At 32.0% G+C, this 26,337-nt stretch overlaps 2 protein-coding genes across 2 annotated transcripts; one reads left to right on the forward strand and one right to left on the reverse strand.

The window, feature by feature from the left end:
- The first annotated feature begins 8,245 nt into the window (after positions 1-8,245).
- Positions 8,246-12,364, forward strand: LOC122604530 (probable inactive receptor kinase At1g48480). Its single transcript, XM_043777420.1, has 2 exons — positions 8,246-9,760; positions 11,579-12,364. The coding sequence occupies exons 1-2, from the start codon at positions 8,401-8,403 to the stop codon at positions 12,193-12,195; spliced, it is 1,977 nt and encodes a 658-aa protein (XP_043633355.1). The 5' UTR covers positions 8,246-8,400; the 3' UTR covers positions 12,196-12,364.
- A 3,555-nt stretch (positions 12,365-15,919) lies between these two features.
- Positions 15,920-21,068, reverse strand: LOC122580976. Its single transcript, XM_043753124.1, has 6 exons — positions 20,926-21,068; positions 20,209-20,765; positions 19,480-19,806; positions 17,929-18,303; positions 17,333-17,550; positions 15,920-16,497 (listed from the first exon to the last, which is right to left on the reverse strand). The coding sequence occupies exons 1-6, from the start codon at positions 21,066-21,068 to the stop codon at positions 16,252-16,254; spliced, it is 1,866 nt and encodes a 621-aa protein (XP_043609059.1). The 3' UTR covers positions 15,920-16,251.
- Between the last annotated feature and the right edge of the window lie 5,269 nt (positions 21,069-26,337).

Genomic DNA, 26,337 nt, shown 5'->3' on the forward strand with positions numbered 1-26,337 from the left:
TTGTAGTTAAAATAAAAGATTATCAAAAAGTAGAAAAATTTAGTGTTAAAAGTGTAAGGAGTTAAGATATTGTGGTGAAAATAAAAACATTAAAAAGTTTACTAAGAATTATATAAGTTTTGTTCTAAAAGTGTAAAGAGTGAAACTATTATGGTGAAAATAAAAAATAAAATAAAAAGTATATTATTCTATACACGCTTTCCTGTACCTTAAAATAAAAGAAAATTAAAAACTATGAAAGTTTAGTGCTAAAAGTGTAAAAAATTAAAATATTTTGGTGAAAATAAAAAGAATATAAAGTTTACTAAAAAATATTATTGTTTAGTGTTAAAAGTGTAAAGATTGAAAGGTTTGTGTTGAAAATAAAAAGAATAAAAGTTTACTAAAAAGTTTAGTGCTAAAAGTGTAAAGACTGAAACTTTTGTGGTGAAAGTAAAAAGAAAAAAAAAATATACTATTACTAAAAAATATTATAGTTTAGTGCTAAAAGTGTAAAGATTGAAAGTTTTGTGGTGAAAATAAATAGAACAAAAAGTTTTACTAAAAAGTATTATAGTTTAGTGTTAAAAATGTAAAGATTGAAACTTATGTTGTGAAAATAAAAAAAAATAAAAAATATACTATTCTTTACACGTCTTTCGAGATTTTGTTTTTAATATATATTATAATATAATGTGAATTAAGAGTTTAAGACTATGACAAAATTTTGACAAATACGAAGACACAAAGTTATCTGAAAATTTGTACTTTATATACTTTGACTACATGTATAATATGGATTAAAACTCTGACATTTGACACACATGAAAACAAGAACTTATCTTAACTTTATACTTTATCAACTTGACTAAACATGTAGATAAGAATTTTGTATAATGTGAATTAGCACCATGACATAATTTTGACACACATGAAGACAATATCTTAAACTTTTCACTTTATCCTCTTGATTATTAAATATATATATATATATATATATATTGAGAGGATTTTTACTTATGAAAACAAGAAGTTATCTCGACTTATATACTTACTTGACTACATTACATGTATGTATGATGTAAGTTAACACTAGAAAGGGTACCTGTGTGATCCGACGGTGGTGATGTAATGATGGCGATGGTGGTGGAGGTAACAGGTGGTCGCGGGAGGTACTAACGGCAACGATGTTGGCGGCGGTGATTGGTGGTGGTGGTGGTGGCAGTGGCGAATAGTGGTGATGGTGGTGGCGGTGACAGCGACGAGTAGTGTAGGTTATTGATGTAATATCGTTTTGATGAATTGTTGAATGTCGAAACTTAAAATTCAACAAATTTAGATGTCTTTTATAATTAATACGAGTATATAAGTATAGATAAATAATTAGATTAGGGTTTGATGGTAGATTTTCGTGGATTGAAATTCTTAGCGGTATTTTTGGTACTTTTAATGGATGATTGAGAAAAAGGTTGAGTTTGTGAAAGTAATTTGGGTATTACAAGTTCTTAATTAAGTAAGGAGGTGGGTTGGATTTGTTTTACTAGATTGGTGTCTACGCAATGCAACGGCGGTAATGGCGACGGTGCTGGTGTGCTTATTAACGTAAAAGTAATTTCATTGCGGTTGGAGATGTGATGAATTGTTGCGTGGGATATGCAAGGGGGAAGAGGGGGACGGATTTTGAGTTAGGGTTTGTGTTATGTGTTTCTGTGTGAGTGAGAGATAGATGTTGAATTTGTTTAAGGGCATTTTAATCACAGTCATAAAATGAAAATAAGGATATATTAAAATGTGTCATTAAAATGGGAGAGTCTGTTTTATAAAGGTATATAGATAATATATTATAGACTATGACATGATTTTGGTTTTTAACTTCGAAATTAAGTATAATTTATAAAAGAAACATAAATGATAAACTAAAAACATAAACCTAAAGTTGTACCTATAGTCTTTTTTTAAAATAAAACATGATCAAGAGGAGATCAACTAGCAAGTTACTAGAGATTCCAAATAAGAGTTATAAGAATAAAGAAAACTCTACATTACAATAAAGGAACAAACTCAAGACTTAATTGCAAAAATATACCTAATGTCTTAAATGCTTGACACATATATCATGAATTTTTCTTTTGTAATTTTACCATTCATAAGATAATATGTAGTTATCATCTTGTTGTTAGACGTATTTTAAACACAAGATTTATAAAATGAAGTTCTTTTAAAATATATGAACAAAATTTTCTACTCAAGGATTTTACAATTTAGACATGAGATTGACAATCTTGAAAAGACACAAAAGTACTTTGGAGTTTTCTTGATTGAAATAGTTTTGGGCTTTTGGCACTACATTCTCATTCCCCTCCATAGACCCATGAATTTATGCGAAACTTCTTATGATTTATGGACACCTCTATTATAAGTAAACTTTTGTTTGGAAGTTTTCTCTTATACCAGTAAATTATAAATTAATTTATTAAAGTACACACGCTTATCAAACTAGTATATTAAAATGGAAGCAAATGAGATCAACTCAACCGATAAATGTATCTCTTTGTTTTTTCTCACGGATGTCAGGTTTAACTTTTTAGAATAACAAATTTGTAAGTTTTTTCCCCTCAATCACCTATAGTAGCTCATGAATTACATCTCGTTCTCTAAAATACGTGCAGTGGCCTTCACCATTATATGGTGAGGTGTCCAGTGATATCGAATACCGACTGACCGTTAAAAAACTATACTATAACAGAGATATGATTAATGTTACTCATTTAGTAAACCTGAATACATATTCGAGAATATAATGTTAGCATTTGACAGACGAAAAGTTCAATTTAAGAGAAAAAGATACTAAGATGATTATGTGCATCCAATAATCATGTTGCGTAGTATATTATTCAGATTTGGCAATTTTTCTTTGGTGTTGTGAGAGGTTAGGATCAAAGAACAACATCAATATCTTTCAACAACTTTTTGTTGTTTGAGCAACCTACAGAATGCAACACAACCCGAGTGCATATTGAGGCCAACGTCAACCAATACAAGCATGGTTATTATCTAACCCACGAGATTTTTCCACGGTGGTCTACTTTTATCAAAGGTATGGCGGTATCACCTGACGAGAAACAAAAATAATTCAAAAGTTCCAAGAAAGTACAAGCAAAAAATGTTAACGAACATTTGGTATGCTACAAGGTAAATGAGAATTCATCAAGAACCCAACTAGATCTTGGACCATAAATAAGTTCACATAAATCATATATACTTGTATCATATTACATAATATGAATGTTGAGAAAAATGAACATTGCAAATTTGCAATAAATACCTCCATTCCATGCCAAGTTGTTCAGATCCAACAAACATTCAAGGTCGAACATTAGAGAAATTGGTTGATCGTGTATTGAAATTTGAAAATAATGTAAGCTACGCTAATATTAATAAGATAGATATCATGATTCATGACCTTCGACAATATCTTACAAATTACATTTGGAACTGATGTAATAATGGTAAGTAGTCAAAAATGTTAAGTTAACTAAGGGGGGTTTGGTATTGCGATTACAAAATAAATTTTGCGTTTTAAAAATAGACTAAATTTTAGACCAGTGTTAAATATACGGTAACTACAACATTATTAATACAAGAATTAATAATGGAACAAAAAAAATTTATAAGTGAAAATGTAAATATATATTTGGAAAAAAATTGAAATATTCAAATGTAAATAATGAATACTAAATCATATCAAGGCTGGATAGAGTAACAAAGTTTTTTTGATACAAACTCTTTTAGATAAACAATATTTTAACCTTGATTACACAATTAATTGAGTTCTTATTAATGTCTTGCAAAAAAATATTTTTATTTTCGTTAGCCACGGTTCTTAAGTACAATAAAAGTAGCAGTTGGTTCGTGATTTTTCAAGAATTTTGTGTTTTGATTTTATTTGTAGAGTTCGGTTTATATAAGAAGAATCTGTATCCTAAATATAGTTTAATTCCAATTACTAACAACAATGATTATCTTAAATTGGGTAAAAGTGTAAATTGGTGATGAAAATCAAAAATGTAAATTAGTTATTTTTAAATTGGGTTAAATTGTAAATTAGTGATGAAAAATCAAAAAGTGTAATTTACTTTAGACATATGTTGATTTAATTAATTTTGATAAATTAAGAGTTGTGATTGGTCAATTAAGGTTTGGTTAGTTGCCTTTTAAGATTATGCGTTTTCAAAATTGCGTTTTTCATAACTTTTTTTTTGAACGGCATTCTATTTTATTCCTAAATTACACGTATGCCTGGAAACCAGGACTCTCGAAAAACCCTCCATAAATTCACCCCACAAATGTGGGAAGTGAGACTCGAACTCAGGTGGATCCTCCCAAGGTCAAAGACCTTACCAATGGGCCACCAACCCCATTGGTTGCGTTTTTCATAAGTATTAATCATTTTTTCATACAAACACTTTTTTAGATTATTTGCGATTTACAAACGTAATAATTAGATAATCAATTTATAACACAATCCCAAACACCCTTTAATTATGTGTTTATAGTAAATCTAGTATTTCTTCTATACTATATTATAAAAAAAGAACATTTTATTTTTAGAAGTGTTAAAAAAATGCAATATTTTCACTTAGCACTTCTTAAAATATTTTCACATACATTACCTCCTTAAAATAAATGATTAAATATATTATCAATCATTTATCTTTTAATGTATTTCCATTAACCTTTTATATTAATTATATTTAAACCAATTATTTACACCACCCGTCGCTTCTAAGGCCAACAGTCTCTCCCACCACCAACAGTCATCACGGCCACCACACCGTCGTCAACATGACCACTAACACATTGCGCAAATATCATGATGGTTTTTATTTAATATATTTGAGTCTTTTTATCTTTTACTAAAGAATAGATCTTTATATAAATATTTAGTTTGAAACCTCTTTCATAGTTCATATACCCTGCAATCCAATATCTAAATAATCTCAACTTACAACCACCGGCCACTATATATAATACGCTGATTACATCTCGATGTACACAAAAAGGAAAATTTGAGTTTAACAAACTCCAACTTTGTTTTCAACCAACCTAATTCGAATTACAAGAATTTTACTTTTAGATTAATCAACTTTTAATATACACCCGAGATAATATATATACAACTTATATACCATCACATATGTCTTATTATTCTTAAAAGTGTTTGGCAAAAAGAAATCATAAAGAATAAAAATATAGTAAAAAATAAAAATATTTGAAAAGAGAAACCAATTGATCATAATCAACGGGTACCGTCACTATATGAACACATGGGCCCACAGATAAAGGCTGCAAGTCACATGTTGAAATATTGCCAAAGACAAGAGGAGAAACTAAATTTAATGACCCATGTTTGAGAATGTTGAGTCACCAGACATAATTCTATGCGGCCTGCACTCTGAATACCAAGACGGTACACGGGACCAGAGGTTTCCCACACATTTACCTCTTTTTTTATTTGAAAAGAGAATAGATTATGTTGTTTGATATCTACATAGAATGAACATAGAAAAAATACAAACATTTAAATAATAGTAAATTAATACATATAATATCCTACAAGAATAATTTCTTTCACCCATTGTCTACTCTTAAAGAATGAAAATGATTGTTATTTTCTTCATTCTCATTCCCATTATTCATTGCAATCAAATAAAGGAAGTGTTTTTCATTCTCTTTTCCCCCTTTTCGTTCCATCGTACCAAACACTCTCTTATTCTTGCTTACAAATTGATAAGGTCTCTTACTAAGTTACTATCATCCTTTCATTCTCACCGCCACATTAGTTGTTTCTCTTCAACACACATCCAAAAACACTCTCCATTCTAGGGATGAGAAAAAAAACCGAAACCCGTGACCTGACCCGAACCGACCCGAACCAACCCGCCCGTAGGGCTAACGGGTCGGGTCGAACCAAGACAAAAACTGAAAAAAGATGAAGGAAAGCCGTGACCCGCCCTCGACCCGCCCGAACCCGACCGACCCGAACCATCATGGGCCAGGGCATGGTTCCGATTTTCATGCACTTGTGGGTCGTGGGCCGGGCCGGGTTTTCACAGGCTGGGCTGGGTCGGACCATTTGCACATTCCTACTCCATTCTATCATAATCTCATCGCTAATTAAAAAGTATAAACTCCCTAACACATATAATTTCTCTCTTCATCCACAAATAACAAACAAATAAACCATATACATATATAGTTATGTCAAGTTGAACAAGCCATCATGACGACGAGCAAAAATGAGCGGCTGCTAGTGTCGTCTTCAACAACGACCAAAATGACAAGGCGATGGCAGGCCTAAGGGGAATCACTGAATAATAGATTTTTTTTTCTTTTTGAAACTTTGATTAAAATCTAACGTTCAATTATTAAAAAGTGTATTCTTGTTCCAGTTATCTTCAATATCCAACAAATTTTTTGCTAATTTTATTTCCCCTGTGGCTTAGACTGTTTTTTTAATGTATATGATGTTTTAGTTGTGTTTGTGTTGCATGCATGGTAATTATTATTCATTAAAGGTTGGTGTTGTGTATTGGGGTTCTCGAGACTTGTTCATTTATAAAAATCACAGTGGAGTGAAAAGTGATAAATCGATTTATATTGGTGAGGGTTTGTCATATGTCTCAAAATACTTATAATTGACATAAGTTTTTCTATCTTTTTTATAAACTTAGTAATTTAATGTATGTAGATTGTGTAGTTTGTTCATGTCTAGATATTAGTGTTCGGAACGTATATAAAGGAGAGTGATCCTTAAATAATACATTTTTATCATACATAACAATGTATGTATCATATAGTTATACGATACAACTGTCCAATTCATATAAATTTATAAATAAAAAAAATTAACTTTTTAAGGATCATCTCGTTTATATATATATATATATATACTACCCAATTAAACCTTGGTTCAACCCGGGTTTATTAACTAAAATTTTAAAATCATGAAATACATTAAAAGTATATGTAATATTTGTTATTGATACATTATAAATTAATATGAAACAAATAATTCAACTAACATAATATATTATAATTTATAAATCAACAAAAAATTTATAAATATAAGTAAAATGATTGAACTAAGTAAATAAAAAAGACTTTTTATTTATAACATTATATAAGATAGATTTTTTTTTCTTTTTAATAAATAATTAATATTTTTATTAAACATGTAAGGGGTTTTAAAATTTTTTTTTTTTTTCATATGATATCATAATTAAATAAAAGACTTTTTAATGTAATATATGAGTTTGTCACATAAAAACTTTCTAAAAAAACAATATGTTTTATTTATAATAGAGATATATCATTTTTCACTAATAAAAAAATAACAACAAATAATTAATTAATCTTTATAATAAATAAAAGAGAATTGTCTTTTAAAAGTATTTTTAGAAAAATTATGATGTGACAAAGCCTTTTTTTTTGTCAATGGGTTGGTGACTTATTGGTAAGGTCTTTGACGTTGGGGAAGTCCACCAAGGTTTGAATCTCACTTACTATATTTTGAGGAGTGGATTATTTAGGGGGGGGGGGGTTCGAGAGTCATGAATTTCATCTCAGGCATGCGTGGTTTGAGCACTGCATACTGCCCAATTAGATGTTACTGTGGTGTCTTGAATGCTAACTATTAACTACTAATTATTAACTCGCTGTTAAAAAAAAAAGTCACATATTTTAAAAAAAATATTTTTCTTTAACTTATGATGTCATATATATCAAATAAAAAACCCCACTAAACAATTATTTATAATTCCTAATCTTTTATCGGAGACAAAGAAAATTAATTTTTTTAATATAATTTTATAAAATGTCCTTTTATTTTAATGCAATTGATATTTTTATTTTATGTATGTTTTTGTTAGCCTTTTCACTATATTTATTTCAATATCAAGTTATAATATATCAATACCAAAAAATATATATATTTTTTTCACATAACTTTTGGTTTTAAAATTTAATAAGAATATCCGGATTGAACCCGGATTAATTAACAATTACATAATTAAAATCCAATGTCAGTCATACCCAACCAACTTTAAACAAAAACCAAAAACATAAAAAGTAAAAAAAGCCATGAGAGTATGACCATAATTTTGACTAATAAAGTGTAAACAAACCCACACATACTCACACACCCCATTGTAGGGTTTACAGCCTGTATATCTATATATCTATATCTATCTATATCTATTTTTGTTGCTGCTCACTTCCCGTTTCTATCATCAAAACCCTCACTCTCTCACACACAAAAATGAAACCCCTCTAAAAAATCAAACCCCAACATTTCTTCAAAAAAACATTCTCACATTTTTTTTTTACAAATCTTTTTTTTTTTAAATTTTTTTTCAAGAAATGGGGTTTCGATTTCAAAATGTAACCGCAACCTTACTGTTTTTATCCTACATTTTTGTCATTCTCTCCGCCGTCACACCGACAGATCTGTCTTCCGACAAGGCAGCACTGTTGTCTCTCCGGTCAGCCGTCGGTGGCCGTACACTTTTCTGGCCATCCACTGAACAAACCCCATGTAATTGGTCTGGTGTACATTGTGACAACGTTACTAACCGTGTTACTGCTCTTCATTTGCCAGGTGTCTCTCTTTCCGGTTCACTTCCGGTCGGCATTTTCAGTAACTTGACTGAACTTAAAACATTGAGTCTCCGGTTCAACTCGTTAACCGGTTCACTCCCGGTTGATCTTTCTTCTTGCAGTAAGTTAAGAAATCTTTATTTACAAGGAAACCGGTTTTCTGGCGGTTTTCCTAGTGATTATTTTAGTAATTTAATTGATCTTGTTAGATTAAATGTTGCTGAAAATAATTTGTCTGGGGAGATACCTAGTGGGTTTAATAATTTTACTAGGTTGAAAACATTGTATCTTGAGAATAATCAGTTTTCCGGTTATTTGCCCGAATTAGGGGATCTTGAATTAGAGCAGTTTAATGTTTCGTTTAATAAGTTAAATGGGTCGGTTCCGAAAACGCTTTCAAAAGAACCGAAAGAAGCGTTTTTAGGGAATTCGTTATGTGGGGGTCCTCTTGATGAGGTTTGTGTGAATGGTGAGGATGTTCCTCCTGCGGTTTCGGTTGACTTTAACCGGAAACGTAAAGGGAAGGATGGTTTGTCTGGTGGTGCTATTGCGGGGATTGTTATTGGGTCGGTTTTGGGGTTGGTTGTGATTTTGATGTTGTTGTTTATTGTTTGTCGTAAGAGGAAAACGAAAAAGACTAGTTCAGTTGATATAGGTGGGACTAAGTTTGCGGATGCTGAGGTTTTAGGGGAGAAACCTTTAACGGGTACGGGGAGTAACGGGTTTTCGGTGGCGGCTGCGGCTGCTGCTGCAATGACGACGACTGCGAACACGGGTGGTGGTGGTGTTGGGGATGGTAGTGGGAATAAGAAACTTGTGTTTTTTAGGAACTCGAGTGCGATATTTGATTTGGAGGATTTGTTGAGAGCTTCTGCTGAAGTGCTTGGGAAAGGGACATTTGGGACGGCGTATAAGGCGGTTTTGGAGGCAGGGATGATGGTGGCTGTGAAGAGGTTGAAGGATGTTACTGTTTTGGAACCGGAATTTAGGGAAAAGATTGAATTTGTGGGTGCGATGGATCATCTGAATTTGGTTCCGCTTAGAGCTTATTATTACAGTCGAGAAGAGAAGCTTCTTGTGTATGATTACATGCCAATGGGAAGCCTTTCTGCACTTCTTCATGGTTTGACTTTTTTTCATCCTACGTTTCTTATCATATTTGTTGCTATTATGTATTTTGATATAGTGTCGAGTGTAAGTAACCATTATTTTTAAGTTAGTTTGTGAGAATAAACTGTAAATATTGATTGATTATAGCAAAACTTTGTCACAACAACAGGGTCAAATGAATATTTTTAAAGTAATGATTGTGACCTAACAGCGTTATTAGGGTATCTTTCAAAATCTGATTATTTTGCCGTTGGACTGAAGCTGTCAAGTTCTTGGCTCCTTTTAAAAAAACAAATATCATACTTAACTTTCATCATTAATTGAATAACTTGCCAACAACACTATTTTTTAAAGAATAATGGTTAGATAGGACAATTAGAACAAGTATAATGGTTAGAAATGCCATCCACTTGTTTATTATCTTAAAAGGTGAACTGTCTTCTTTTGCTAGAGTTTTGGAACTCATTTTTGCTATTTTGTTGCCTTGTTGGTAGTGTGCTTCCATTTGGAATAATAGTCTATATAAACAATTATTACCACAAATGACTTAGAATTTTAACAACTAAAGGGGCTCACTCTCGTATAGAACAACCATTCTATGGGTAAAACTGCAAATAAGTTTGTTATATTTTGGACTGAAGTTGTCACATGTTTGCAAAAGAAACATCCTACTGTTTTATTCTGATGTCAAAAGTTGAAATTGTTTGTGTTGGTTTTACTTTTTTGTATTTCAAAAGTTATATTACTACAAAGAACCATTGTTTCATGTCTGATTCCCCTTCGATGACAGTTGAGTCTAGGAGAGTTCAACATTGTTAAATGAGTTGAAAAATTTGTGTTTTAATTACACAAGTCATTTCCCTCATTTTATCTACAGCATTTATGAATTGGTCCCGAGTCTTTCATTTTGGGAATTTTAATGTTATTTGGGACCATTACAAAGTTAAGTGAGTCTTGATGGCTTCGTAGCAGAGCATCAAGTTTATGACAATTGATTTTGGTTCTCACTAACTAGTCTCTTTTGCTGACATTTATACTAACGTGTATATTTTTGACCATAAAATGCACTGGTCTTAACTATATACATAAAAGAATCTAAGTTTGTAAACAATGAAAGGTATTGAACCAAAGGTGTTTGTTTCTTCCATGCTGTATTGTGTGGTAGGTTTTTTTTAAGCATTATTGATATTTTTGGGACACAAATGAAGCATGATGGTGTCCTAAAGTTTATAATCCCAGGGAATTTGGAGTATCTCACTTTTAATATATTAGCATATACTCGTAATAAATTTTTTCAAGTTTATACTTCCAATAAAAGGTTTCTTAAATCTTAAGCATTAATAAAATGTCAACTTTGCTGAACTATGGGAGTATTTTAATGTGGTTATAGGTGGCAAAATGGGTAGGTCTGGCAGTGGCAGGTTGGATAATGGGTCAAGATGGGCAAATTTAATGTACTGTTCAAAATGGGTTGGGTTATGTAGAGCTGAAACACTTTTTGCTCAAGTTTAAGTTGTTTTTGTGAATAATTAATGATGTTCAATTCAATAATAGGCTGATGTTTTTTGAGTAAAATAATTTAGGAGGTATTAACGTTAATAATACACTTTTTGCAAGTTTTCAACCATTTGTTAGCTTTTTATCCCCTTCTTTTTTACCCTTATGAGCAGTTAGAGATAAACCATATGTTGAATCAGCCGGTTTATTAGTAAATGGGTCAACATTGCCTCTTATAATATACAGTTAAATCTCATCATGGTGAATGATGAGACAACATATTCATTAATTCTGAAAAATGAACTATTTTGATTGTGATTTTCGATTATTTCAGGTAATAAAGGTGGTGGTAGGACACCATTGAACTGGGAAATCCGGTCAGCCATTGCTCTTGGAGCTGCCCGTGGCATCCAGTATTTACACAGTCATGGTGACAACATCTCCCATGGGAACATCAAATCATCAAATGTTCTATTGACCAAATCTTTAGAGGCCCGGATATCTGATTTTGGTATAGCCCATCTCGTGGGTCCTCCTTCAACTCCTAACCGAGTAGCTGGATACCGTGCACCAGAGGTCACCGACCCACGCAGAGTCTCCCAAAAAGCAGATGTTTACAGCTTTGGGGTGTTGCTTTTGGAACTTCTAACCGGAAAAGCACCAACCCACGCTCTTCTAAATGAAGAAGGGGTGGACCTTCCGAGATGGGTTCAGTCAACAGTCAAAGAAGAGTGGACTTCTGAAGTGTTTGACCTCGAGCTATTAAGGTACCAGAATGTGGAAGAGGAGATGGTGCAACTTTTGCAATTAGCTATTGATTGTGCTGCTCAATACCCTGACAACCGGCCCACAATGTCAGAGGTGACGAGCCGGATTGAGGAGCTGCGTCGGTCCAGCTTAACAAGAGGGGATGACAGCACGGATCAAGATCGGGTCCATGAGTCAGATTGAGGCCTCCACAGGAATGTAGTTGAATTAAATGTAGTAGTTGGAATTCAGATTGAATGGATGGATGGATGGTTGGGTGGTGGTGTTGTAATTATGATTGCTTTTATCTTTTGCTTTTTGAGAAGCAACTTTCATGTGTTTCAAGATAATGACCTGTCTTTATTTTTCCAAATGGTTTGCCTGCATTTACTTGCTTTTTTATGCACCGCATGAGTAGCTCTAAATGTCTTTGTGGCCCATGTCACTTTGCATATATTTGTCAATTTTGTACACATTTGCTCTTTGGTGGTTGTCAGTCACAGGTCACAACAACTAACTAGGTCCATAAAACACAAACTTATGCTCTTTTGTTAGGATATAACTAGACAAAAATTCAGCCATATAAGTCATGTTTAATTGCCAACTTCTTTTTTCTTGTGTAGGTTGAGTAATATTGGTTCTTTTGAAAGTTCGTATGCTTTTTTAAAATTCCTGAGAAACGCCATAATTCATGTAAAAGGGTATTATTTCATGATGGGACAATTTGCAAAAAAGGTGGGATTTTAGGAAGGGTTTGTTTGCGATATTCATTTTCTTTTATTTTTATTTTTTATTTTTATTTTTATGTTGGTGCAAAATCTGACTTTAAAATTATAATTTAGCAGGAGGATCTATGGATTTTGGTGGTTGTGTCATGTGTGTCTTAAGTCATAAGTGATCGTAACTTGAATTATGTGGTCTGAAGATAATTAGAGAAAGTTAGGCCAAATTCGGCCATCACTTAATAGCCCTCCTAATACATTACTTAGTAGAACTATAACACTATAACGTAACTCTCTTATTTGATGTCTAAAATGAAGTTAAAAAAACTAATACAAGATACAATTAATTGGAATTGGTAGTTTTCGACATTTTTTATTCTTCTTATAACGTTATTTTGGGCCACTAAGCTTAATTCGAAACTTAGCCCAAAAGAATGTGGGATAATAAAAGTGTGAGCCTTATAAGTTGAGCAGTAGGTAACTAACATAAGTGATTTTGGAAAAAAATAATTTGGGCCCTGAGCCTATGACCACGTTGCCCTTCGCCCCTTCCTAAAAAGCCGGCATTAATAGACACATAAATGTATCATTTACAAATTCATTAAGTTAAAGTTAATTTTCTTCATTAGTGTTTAAAATTGTAACAATTTCATTTTGTTTCTTTCTAAATCTATGATTGGTTTCTAACATTTTAAGTAATTCTCACCGAACAAAATTCACATACTATAAATTATTTCTTTATTATTCTACAAAGTACTTTTTTGCATTTCTTAATTTTTGCCAAAACCAACTTATTTCTCTCCCATCCTATTGCAAAAACATGTTATTGACTTATTGTCAAAGCTTTCTGTAAGTCTTTGTTTGATTTTGTTTTTTACTTTAATAAACAAAACAAAATTAAAAGAGAAATGGGGGAGAAAGAAAATATTAGATTTGTGCACAAAACTCAATTTTAAATTTTATCTGTTCAGGTTATTTATTATTATATACATATGACATTCATACATACATACATACATACATACATACATACATACATACATACATTAAGAAGATTTGTAGGTGTTGACCGAACGTAAAAAAAAGGCCCATAGGCTAAGCGCAACAAATTATATTTATATATATTTTTTGAACAACGAGTTTATATTATATAAGCTAATCTTTAAAAACGACGATAAATGTTATATCAATAAACATAGTTAAAGTTATTCTTCAAGAAACTAAAAAAAATTCAAAATTATTTGCAATAAATCGTTATCTACATGAAATAAATAAAAAGAGAAAAGTATCACCTGTAAATTAAAAAAAAAAAGTGAGAACAAGGACAATTTGTGATCAATTTGACAGAATGAGAGCACCGCGAGTCATACCAGAGTTGCCAAATTTACACGCTCACGCTACCCCGCCTAACGCAGACAAATGGATTGTTAAGTTTCATCACATACCGCTTATGTGCCATGGTATAAACGTACTTGACCACCATATGCCCTCTTCGTACTTTCTCCCCTTTTATACCTAAGTTAGTTATAGTTTTTCATTTTCATACCTAACAAAACCCTAAAAAAGTTATATCCTTTTCCATTTTCAATGCCGGGCTCCGGTTGTTTAATCTGGCCAACGGATGTCGATGATTACAATCCCTAAAATGGTAAGAAACCCAGTTTTTTTTTATTTGCTTTGTTCTAAACCCTAAAATGTGTATTTGGGTATAAAAACCCTAAAATAAATTAATCTTTCATATTTTCATTATTTTTTCTTGTTATATTCGTAGATGGGAAACCTACAATGTTGACATTAAAGTTTCATCATGGGAGTATAAAAGTTGAAGATGGACGAAGCTTCTATGCTGGAAAGACTACTTATGTTGACTACGTGGACTACAAAACTTTTTCTTTGCTTAAGATGAACCCCATTATGAAACACTTAGGTTACACACTTACACTGCAATTAGTATTAAGTCTTTTGAGTTTGTAAGACCTCACTGTTCTTATGACTTAGGAGCCATTTCAGTTTGTAATAATGAAGATATAGAAAAATTGTCTATGCACACTCAAGGTCCATGTAAATTTCTAAATTTGTATGTTGAGCATAACCTTGAAGCACTTAGGTCACCCTCTAGATCAATAACGAGTCAATCTTTTTGTCTATCAACTAGCTTATGTTCGCAAATTGGTGTGTTTGACGAGGACTTACAAGGCCAATTGCAGATGACATACATTAACAATATGTCATATAAACCGATCATTTGTCCAATCCGTGCAAAGGCCGGAGGTCATTGTCTATAGATGAATCCTAGGTAGAGGTAAAACTGTCTACATCTCAACCTCCCTCATACACCATCGAAGTATTGCGACTCAAAACCTTTAAAAGACAACATTGGGTGTTACATTTATATTTTATTTGTTCAGTCCATGGACGACACAGTTGTGTAGATTATTTATAAACTTTGACAATATTCTATGCAAATAATTATAAGTTTCAACATTTTATTAAAATCAAATTAAATCAATAACCTACATACTCACCGCCGCTGCACCGGCGCCACCACCACCACCGATCTTTGTAGCCACCACCGTTGCTATCGCCGCTCGCCACCACCACCCGTCACCGTCACTACCGCCACCACCATTACATCGTCATCATGCATCATCGCCACTTCCACTACCACCACAACTTGCGGGTACCATTATAGTCTAAATAAATTGAAGACTTAGTGTGAAGATGAGATCAAATTTCTTGGCACCTAAGTAGCAACTGCCTCTGGATTTGATTTGGTTATTGAATTGCTTTTCCACTAAAGCAAAGTTACTCTAGATCCTCTTTATTCCTTGCGTGTATCATGTGACCAACTTTATATCCCAAGATTCATCTTTCACAACTTTAACTTTTGATTTACATACCCCTCCTAATTCTCTTCTTAGCTAGCTAGATATATAAGCTTAATTACAAAAGGCAAATATAATCTAAATTGATTTATAATAAATAAATAGATAAACATGTAAAAAATTGAATACCATGTATTTGTGTACTCTTACTATCATAATGAAATATACGATATGATGGTGATCATTATTACTATCACTAATGAGATGATGAATCAACTTCTCTCTTCCTATACTTATTTGTTTCTTAAATATCTCTAACAAATCAAGATCTCCATCATCCGTATGCAACTTTCACTAAATGTAGCTATATATAATATCATATATGTCACTTATTTCTTTGTCATTGTTTAACAAACCAATCAATAGTTTAGATTAGTTTATCATATCAAAGACAATATAATGACAATATTATATAGGTAATTAAATTTATCCTAATACACAAAACCCCATAGACCCTCATCCATCTTTATCCATACATCCATCCATCATTGCATGTGGCTTCTCTGATTTATGCATGGCCAACTTTGAACTTTCCATGAGTCTATTTACAAAAAGGAGTGAAAAGGGATATTCTTTATCATTCCATGCACATTCACAATCTAGTCATGAAAGCAATAAGCACTTAAAATTGGTGGGGTGATTGTTTTTATGTCTTAATGAGCTGGAAAGAAAAGTGGTGAAGAATCTCTTTGTAATTTTCCATCAGAAACTTTCACTTTGGTCATTTTATCTTCACACCAATGCATCTGTTCTTCACTTAGATCAGTAGTTCTTAAAACTCTTGACACCACTTTTAAGTCTATTTGTGCCATTAAGACGTCCATTTCGTTTTCTACCTTTGATCTCCTTCTCCGTAAGCATTTGCGCGAACGTCTTAAGTCTTTTAGCTTCAACTTTTTCTGCGTATTAAAGTAACAAAAACATATATGATTGGAAGTCGCAATTATACAGCTTTAAGAGTGTATTACAAGAAGAAAAACGCGTATATACCACAGGTCCACAACTCCTCAAGCTTTAACATAAAGACGCTTTTTAGTTTTAATTCGCTTTTGCTAGTATTTTTTTGTTGAATATGTTTTTAAAGTCTGAAGACTCATTTAAGCTTAAACTAGCCATACAAGAAAACATACAACACTACTAACATGACCAAAACTTTGCTAGTATATATATGTATGTATGAGCATGGTACCCGCACAATGCAGCGACGAGCCGTCGATGACGGTGGTGTGATGGCGGCGACGGATGTTGACGGTGGTGGTAGTATCAATTGGTGTAGGTAAAGGTATTTGATTTAAAGGGTGTTAGTAGAGATATTTTATACGGAGTAATATAATGGACTAATAGTGTAATTTATAACTAAAGGTTGAAGGTGATTTAATATATTAAGGGTATTTTGATCAATTCGCATGTCCTATTTTTGTAAACTTTCAACATGAGCTAATAAATTTTGATATATTAGTATAGAAGTATCGATATAGAAGTATAGATAACATATAGTTTTAAGCTTAGCCGAGTTTGGTATTCATCTCGAGCTCAAGCATGTTATAAAACGAATTCCAATTTAAGCTTGAAATCGATTCGTGTTTTTTTAGGCTCTGATTGAATTCGAGCTTTTAACCTGTCGAGGTCGAGTAGGTCACGAGTAGTTTGACTAGTTTACATCCCCTAATTTTACATCATTACTCTTATTTTTTGTGTAAAGTTTTAAAGAAAGGGATGTGAAGGGGTTCTGACCTTATGGTTGACTTTCTTGAGCAAGAGAAGAACGGTTGGATCGACTGAAGTTCTTGGGTTCTTAACGCGAAAGATATGTCTAAATATGTGGAAATGATTCTCTTTGTCAGCCTTGAGAAAACTCATGAATGTTTTGATTGCTTCCTCCATGATTACAAGGAATGATTCTGATGATATTCTTGACCCCAAATATTCATCTTTCTTCTCTTCATCGGAATCTACAAATTTTTAATAGAGAAACAAGTAACACATGGTTCCATCCATCAAATTTGGGTATGTTTGATAAAAATAACTGCAGTTGGGACTGTGGCCCGGAAATACTGGAGCTTCGGGTTAATATAATTGGGCTAGAAGTTGGGTTTGTTTTTTTTTTCAACTCTCCTTACAGAAGATTTTATATTAAAGACTTTTAAGGACTTTTAGGAACTTTTCGAATAGTATATCCAAAGAAGACTATATACTTAAAAAGAGCTTATCTTTAAAAACTTGGGGTTTTAATCTTTTAAAAGCCCCTTAGGCCCGTTGCTAAACATACCGTTAAATCCTTAATTACAAGATAAACAAATCATTTTAATTAAAGGTAAGTTTAAATTTACCTCGGTATTCCGGGACTTGAAGTAATTTAGGAGCCATACTTCTCATTCTAGCATAAACTATGGGTCTCCTACCACTCTCATAAGGTTCATTTTCGACATAGCGTTGTAAAAGCACTTGGAATTGCTGAAACTGTTGGGCAATGTAAGCAGGGCATCCCGGGTCAGATTCTAGACGCGACGCTCTTAATTGGTGGAAAAAGTTGTAGTTCCAATTTAGAGCTTCCCATGTCAAGCAAATCTGGGCTACATATGCCGCTTCCAATTCATGATATGAATTCTGATAGATATACGACGTTTTATTGTTTCTTGATGCTAATTTGTGTATGATTTTCTCTGACATTGATGAATGGACTGTTGTTGACGACCTAAATGACTCTGAAAGAATGCAACATTTGAAGCATAATCAAAAAACAGTAGCAACATATGTGTATAATTGCATAATTATATTTTTGGCGATTTGATATATAGCACAAGGCAGTCACAAAATATTTAACATCAAGACTTAACCTTTTACAATTTTTGAAAACAACATGTCATTCTCTTTTGACATCCAAACTTTGCAAAAGGCAGAACATTATTGTTACTAAACGGTTAAAAGAAATGAAATACGTTTTTTTTTTTTCCTTTTCCTTTTAAAAAGAATTGAAACCTTTAACTATTTGATGGTAACATCTTCTTGCATATATACAACGAAATCAACTGAGGCAAATATTTTTTAATAATTTATCAAAACTAATTTTAGCGGTTTTTGAAGTTTTTAACAAGGGAGGTGATCCTTATAAACACATTTTTATAATTGTATGTCGCTGGAGGATCTTGGCAAGTACTATATAGGGCAGCGCACAAAACCCCACCCCTTTTAAGACGACCCCATTTAAAAAAAATCTTAGTTATATATATATGTATGATTTAAATATTAATATTAAAATCATTATTTTAAGAATTTATAGATATTAAAAATAAAATTAAATGCATTTTTTAAAAGAGACTAGTATTCAATGAAGACTAAAAAAATTTGTAAGTTCTAACTACTTATATGAAGAACATTTCGTGTTTAATGAATTATTATAAGATAATTACTATTTTTTTGTACATTTATAATAATTATCATAAAATATATGTATAAATAATTTTTTTTATATGGACACTCATTTTTAAAATTTGATTTTGCACAAAGATGTCGAAATTCACTTGTCGGCCATGCTGTATATCAACAACATAATTCGTGATATTGTACAGTGTTACACCGTACTTAAAACATATGGTGATATATATATGGCTAAATGCATCAGCATTCTACAAGTTGCTTACTTGATTGTTGTATACATTACCGAGTTAATAGAAAATAAGCTAGTTTTACAAATAATTCAATGCCAGTTAAATAATCGATATATTTTAAACAAAAAGATCCATATGTGGTGATGTTGTATAGATATATTTAAAAACTTCATTTTTAAAAAATAAAACTTTACTTTTATGCAACATTTCCAAAAAAAAAGGCCATTCCAAGTTTACTTCTACACTAAGGAAGTTAGGAAGTAGCTATAGTACCTGTTTCTTGAAGCTTTTGTGCACTAATTCTATCTAAAAACAACATTTCTTCATCATACTTCTGAAAGACAGTGTAAGACTCCCATTTTGGGCAACTTCTTCGTGAAGAAGATGAAAACGGGTCATAACTTGGATCTCGGCAGTTAATGGAGCTTCTCCATTCAGATGAACTCTTAGAAGTTGACCCAACTGTATTTGTATCACCAAATATTTCTTCTTTATCCTTTTCTTCTAGCTCAAATTTTGAATTTATTGGGGCTAGATTTGGAAACTTGTCTACTTGTGTTATATTCGATTCTAACTTCTTTCCGGTTTCTCGATATCTCTCTGCAAAAAGGTTAAAAACTAAGTTATATGACGGCATGTATGATGAAACCAAATCATTGTTTGTTTGAAGTCGATGTTTGACAAAACTAGCTGAATGCAAGTTTGAAATTATTTACTTAAAAAATTAAAATATAGTTTTTGTAATTTGATATCATTATAGTACTATAAAATTTAAAAAGTAACATATACAATCTCAAAGTTTCTATGGATCATAATACCAATGTTTACCAAAATGTTTTTTTGGAAAATTTTCAATCTTGTATTAAAATATTTGTGGTTGTGTAATTCTAGTTAACCATTTGGAATATTCCCAAAATGATATACTAATAGCAATAGATTTTATAGACATATTGTCATGTCATGGAATAAGTATATTCCATGGCTCAAAAATACAGAAAATACCTTCAATTTTGTCATCATCAAGCACAAAAGCGATTTTCTTGGTAACACGCAAAGAAGGTTCATCTCCAACGTATCTAAAAGAAGTGCAAGTAGACCTAGCCCGAGTGGTTATAGCCGGCGAGTTAACTTCATATCTAAAAGACTTTGAGCCACGAGCCATCGATATCTTGTCCTCCTCCTTCTCCTCTTCCTCTTTTTTGTCTTCGCCGTTAAGACATTGTGAATCGTAGTGTTCTTCATGCTCATTAGATTCGGGTAGGCTATAAAAAGACGAATCATCACTACTTTGATCAACGCTTATAATTGACGCTTCTTCTTCTTCTTCCTCCTCTTCTGATACCTCAAGAGGGTCGTTGTGAACGATCTCATCATCATCATCATCGAAAATAACACTATTTTGACATGAACTTGGTGAACTAGTTTGCAATATGTCATCCGCAACATGATGATCATAATAGTCTTTCTCTGGACTCTCGTCGTAAATTTGTCGTTCGTCAGTACTTATTACTTCTTCTTCTTCCTCTGAAAACGTTGCATATTCGTATTCTTCGTCGTTTCTAAATAGAATCAACCACAAAAAAGCATTAGCACAACATATTCTTATAGAGTCCCAAAAGCCTTATCTATATAGGGTACTAGCCAAACCAAAAGTACTACAAGAAATTTGGGTTTTAGGGACGAGTAATTAATATGTACAACTATATATATATAATATACCTTGGGAGGAATGGGATGGAAGAAATGAAGAACAACAACTTAGAAAGGAAAATGGAGGTGAGATAGAAGAAGAGGAAAAGAAGTTGAAAAGAACTAGAGGCGTTGTAGAACAAACGAACTATGGTTTCTTTTGAACATTGCATTTTTGTTGCATCAAAGAAATAGAGTCTTTCTTCTACTAACATCACCTCTTCTTTAATAAAGGAGACTCTCTCTCACTCAATTGTATAAAGAAAGAAAATATAAAGCAAAGTCATTAAGACAAACAAAGTGGCTATTTTTTAAAATTGTTTTTTAAAAAATACTTACATGAAAAAATTTTAGAAAACCAGCTTTGGATTATCTCATATATCTAGAAAAAGAAAGGGAAAATTGCAAATTGTATTATATATCTCATGATAATGAAAATGAAAATTGGTTTTGATTAACTCATTTATCTATTATATACTGTATATTGTTTTGCCACAACAGTTAAACAAATATTAATAATCTTATCACATTTCGTATAAAGGCATAAAGCAGTAATGTTACAGTGTTACTTTATAAAAGGAGGGGAGAATTTAAAAAGTTAAGTGCTTCATATTTAATCACATTGCTTGATCTTTGGATTAAGAATTATTAAAATTCTTCGCCTAAAAGGATAGCAAGGCTAAGAGTGTATACTATATAAGAGTGTTTTATGAGTTTCTTGTATCATATAATAATCACTCGTTTCTTGGACGCTAAGGATGCATTTGATTTTGTGTGATACTTTGATAGTATTAAGGTATAAGATAAATATTAAATTTAAAGTAGATTATATAATGAAGGAGTTAATAAAAGTGTTTTTTTTTTTCTTTTTTTGAAAGTGTAGAAAAGAAGAGACAAATTTTGCCACAAAGATGTATGTAACTTAACAAAACCACTTAGACATGGAAGATATATAATAATTCAAAATATTAATATGTTCATTGGGCTTGACACCTTGGGCTCAGGTCTTGGAGTTTCAAGTTGGATTCATGTATTGCACGGATCAGTTGGAGAATCTGTTGTTTCTGGTCTCCAACAAAATAGTCGTCGATCCTTTTGAACTGAAGCAGTTTTTCTATATTTGATAGGATAAGATTATTTACCTCCCATCTCTTGTATACATCGTGGAAGACGGTACTGGCTAATTGTTGGTAGTGTTGAAATTAGTATAGGCAGTTTTAAACTTTTAATAGAAGGCCATAAGATATCACATTAAAGACTAATTGAAGGACTTCAATCGATAAATGTATGTTACTCTTAAATCGTAAATGTTAAACCTCTATGGTATATAGATAGTGTTTTTTTTTTTTTTTTACATTTCCAAAATAGTAAATAGAGGGTTCAAAGCAGCCAATTATCGACGCTGACCAACCTTTGTAAATGGGGTATGGATTTCACATTATATGTTGTGTGATATGAAAATGACGACCAAGAGACACAAGAGACAAATTGGATTTAGACCAAGAGACGCATTGTTACAAAAGCATCGGACATTTAGAGAATCATTTGAAAAACATAACAAACTACACCACAAATAAAATGTCATTTAGTGGTATACAAAAAGTGTCAATAAAAATGAAAAAAATGTCATTAAAAGTCAACTTTGGATGCTGTGGCATACAAAAAAAAGTTATTGTGTCACTTTTTGTTGAGTCATTGTTGACGGAAGATATTTTCATGGCATACAATTTGTTGCCACTAAGACTAACAGGCAAATTTAATGAATAATGCTACATATACATTTCTTAATATTTAATTAATTATTTTCATTTGATTAAATTAATTTCACTTGTTATCCATAATCATACAAAGCATACAAAAAAGAAAGTATTATTGAAAAAAAAATACAAATGTTAGACCATCCCCATCGAGGGAAATTTAGTCTAGTCGGTCGGTTAAAATGGAATCTTTTCACTGGGGCTCATTCAATAAGCCACCCACTGATTTGGTGGTGTAAACATTAGTTGGTCGTATACTCTTATTTTTGTTATTATATATTTTTGGAGGATGGAGTCAAAATAAATAGAAAATCTTTATATTACTTTTTATTTTTTAATTTATAATTTAACTTATATATAATATAAAAGTAGTTATTTATCTTATTAAATACGTTTAGTAAATTTGAAATATTTTTTAATCTAATTAATTTATTTTTATTATCTAATTAATTTGAAATATTTATTAAACTAAAAAATAGTTTAGTTTTTTTATTAGTTTTGAATAACAAAAGTGTTAATTTTAAAGAATTATTATTTATTTAAAAAATAGTTTGGTTGGATTGTTGACGGAAATGTAAAAAATAGGTTTAGTTGAGTTGGATAGATGAAAAAGAGAAAAATTAGTTTTTTAGTGAATAATATGATTGGGTTGGGTTGTGAATGGGGATGGTCTTAAGCTTATCCTCGAAACACCATACCAACAACTTTTGATACTTGAATTGTTAAATTAACTTAACTAAAACATACATAAAAAAAGCAAACTGTAGCGATTCTTCAAATCCAATCATGTAGTAACGAGCCTTAAAACAACAAGAACTTGCAAATAGCATTCATCGGATTGATCCGTTCTTGCCAACGTTTTTACCTTAAGCTCTTTGCCTCTTTCAACTTAGCACAAAATGCAACACATAAGACAATTACGCCCCCCATATCCCCACCACTAATTTTTGGTAACCCGACCACTACTACTTTTTGCAGTGAGGGTCGCTGCAAAAAGTGAAAAAAATGCGGACCCCCATGTCTATAATGGTAAATATGACAGAATAAAAGCGGGCCCTGACAGGGTCGCTACAAAAAGTCTGGTCTGGTTACCAAAAAGGTGGCCGGGTTACCAGACGCCATTCCATAACACAACAAATTAGTGCGTGTCACAGTATCTCTAATCAGAGACCACGAAAACGCAATCAAGAATATATCAATAACAACACCATTCATAGTTTAGAATTATTATAAATGGACATTGGGCACCACTGATTAGTCATTTTTATAAGTTGTAAAATAAAATAAAAATTCCATTCTCATTATTGTGAGATAGGATTAGACCCTTTTGTTATTGGGATACATTTCAATTCCATCACATTATCAATATAATTCAATAAGTAAAACCAGCAACCAATATATATTTTTTTCCAAAAATAATCAAAAGTTTATAAATAAAACTGAATCAAAAAATCAAAATACATAAAACTCAAAAGAAAAGATTGAACTTTTTATATCTTATAGTAAATGTACCTGGCCTGAGTTCCAATGAGCCTTAGCATTTGAAAACTTCAATAATAATGACTGAAAGCTATTTTTCTACAGTATCATGTAAAAATAGGATTGGTAAAATTCCAAAAGAAAGAACTTGTATGTGAACAAATTACATAAAATAATACTCGTAGTACTTTACCTATTTAAATATTTAATCGGTTTATAAAGGGTTCATCATTTGAATCTTTCTCCTCGATGGGGTCACGTTCACTTTTTCAGTTGGGATCTGCTTACATCAAAAATACGCACAGGCTCACATAAACAGAAACATAAACAAAGATTATATTGAAGTTCATACTTAATCATTAAATACCAACATAGGTTCTTATTTAAATGATTACAAACATAGTTCCTAAAACATAAATAATAATCAAATCTATGTTGCTATTGTCACACAAATCTGCATCTACAATATGTTGAAAGAGTAGGATAATCAATCCCATCATCTTCCTCAACTGCATTAACTTGATTATCAACATGTCTCGTGTAAGGTTTGCTTCTTGGCTTGAAGACTGGAGTTTCCGCCTTCCAATTTGGACGATCATATGATAGAGCTTCTAATTTTGAAGAAGTCAGTTCGTTTTCTTCAAGCCTTGTAAATCTAGCATCTCTGGCTTTTGCTTCGTCCAAATTTCTGCATGGTGTCATTATAAGATCTTCCTAGAATTTGGATCCCAGTTTGTGCCCCCTCTGTAATGCTTGGATAGGGGTCAACATATCCAATATTGGAATATTAAGTGACTCCTTTGTAAACCTGGTCATAAAATCTCTAAGGGATTCGATAGGTCTTTGAGTAACTTTAGAGAGAATATCTGTCAATTTTTCAAAAGTTCTACTACAAGGAAATTGACTATAAAAGAGATTAGTTAAATCTGCAAAAAAAAATTAATAAATAAAGAAGGCAAACTCTGCAACCATTTTAAGGCTGATTTAGAAAGTATAGATCAAAAGCTTCTACACAAGCAAGCTTTTTTTAGGTTGGAGGGAAGGGGCACAGTCTCCTTCTTCTCTAAGTATAGTGTTATATGCTCTTGAGGATCTGTAGTTCAATCATATGGTTTCATATTTGGAACTTGAAACTTCTTTGGGATCACTACATTGGCGATCCTGTCACCATATCTGTTAATTAGATAAGATGCAGGGTTGACTTCTGGGATTGGATTACAAAATCCAGGAACAGTAGAGATTGTGTCTTTCAGTCTTTGAAACTCCCTGCAATGTAGTCGTTTGTTGTTTGACCCTGCGATGAGTTAGTAAAATCAAAACAACCAGAAAAATTATTAGCATTATGTAAACCTGCACTCATGGACGCAGATGTCCCAACAACATTAGTATTTTGTGGAATGTTGCTCCCAAAATTCGAAGTCGCAGTTAGGAATAGCGTGCTTGGAGGTGCAGATCCAGGGGCTGTAGATGGTCTTGGAGTTGAAAATAGATTCCTTAGAGTGAATGATGGTCCATTCTCTGAAATTCTGGACCTCGAGATCTTAAATTGAGCTTGAGTAAACTCCTATTTTGATTTAATCGCGTCATTAATTTTTTGCAAAATAGTAAATAGGTTAGGCATGTTATCAGAATCATTATTTTGAGTAAAATCTCCAAATCCAATATAGGGTTCCGGGTTCCCATTGCCATCATAAAAGCTAGTTCGTCTCGTCTGGCCAGATCAGTAGCTCCCTTGTCCTTGTTTTGATTCGAGATTTGAATCGTATTGTTCCTGTTTCTTCGATACAAATTGTTTCCTGCAGAATGACCTGTCATAGAAGAAGAAAAAGCAGGAGTTTGCGGGGAGTTAGTTGGTTGAGTCAACATTTTCAGAATTAATTTCAGAAATTTAGTTTTCTTTGACAAAAATTGAAAATTTTAATCGATTGAAAGTACCTTTTGCCCCACCATGGGCGCCAAATTGTTTTGGTCAAAAATTACCCAAGATAATCAACTTTGAAGACTTAGATCAATTATGTAACCAAACTTTTGTTCATGAGGTTAAGGGTTCGTAAATTATGTTGAATTTCAAAGATGCGTGTTAAAGAAAAGATTTGCTAAAGATTTATGCCGGCTAAACAAGGAGTTAAAGGACAAATATAATCGTATATAAAGAACTTAAATGTATCGAAATAATGTAAAGAACAAAAAGTAATGCTAATTGTAA

Source organism: Erigeron canadensis, chromosome 1 (genome assembly GCF_010389155.1).
Source record: "Erigeron canadensis isolate Cc75 chromosome 1, C_canadensis_v1, whole genome shotgun sequence".
Classification (NCBI taxonomy): domain Eukaryota; kingdom Viridiplantae; phylum Streptophyta; class Magnoliopsida; order Asterales; family Asteraceae; genus Erigeron; species Erigeron canadensis.

Bases quoted from the DNA above. Each gene is read 5' to 3' on its own strand.
- LOC122604530 (XM_043777420.1), top strand. From the start codon at position 8,401: ATGGGGTTTCGATTTCAAAATGTAACCGCAACCTTACTGTTTTTATCC. The intron at 9,761-11,578 runs GTTTGACTTTTT...CGATTATTTCAG, and splicing joins CCTTTCTGCACTTCTTCATG to GTAATAAAGGTGGTGGTAGG.
- LOC122580976 (XM_043753124.1), bottom strand. From the start codon at position 21,068: ATGCAATGTTCAAAAGAAACCATAGTTCGTTTGTTCTACAACGCCTCT. The intron at 20,766-20,925 runs GTATATTATATA...GATTCTATTTAG, and splicing joins TCCATCCCATTCCTCCCAAG to AAACGACGAAGAATACGAAT. The intron at 17,551-17,928 runs GTAAATTTAAAC...AAAAATTTGTAG, and splicing joins TCAAGTCCCGGAATACCGAG to ATTCCGATGAAGAGAAGAAA.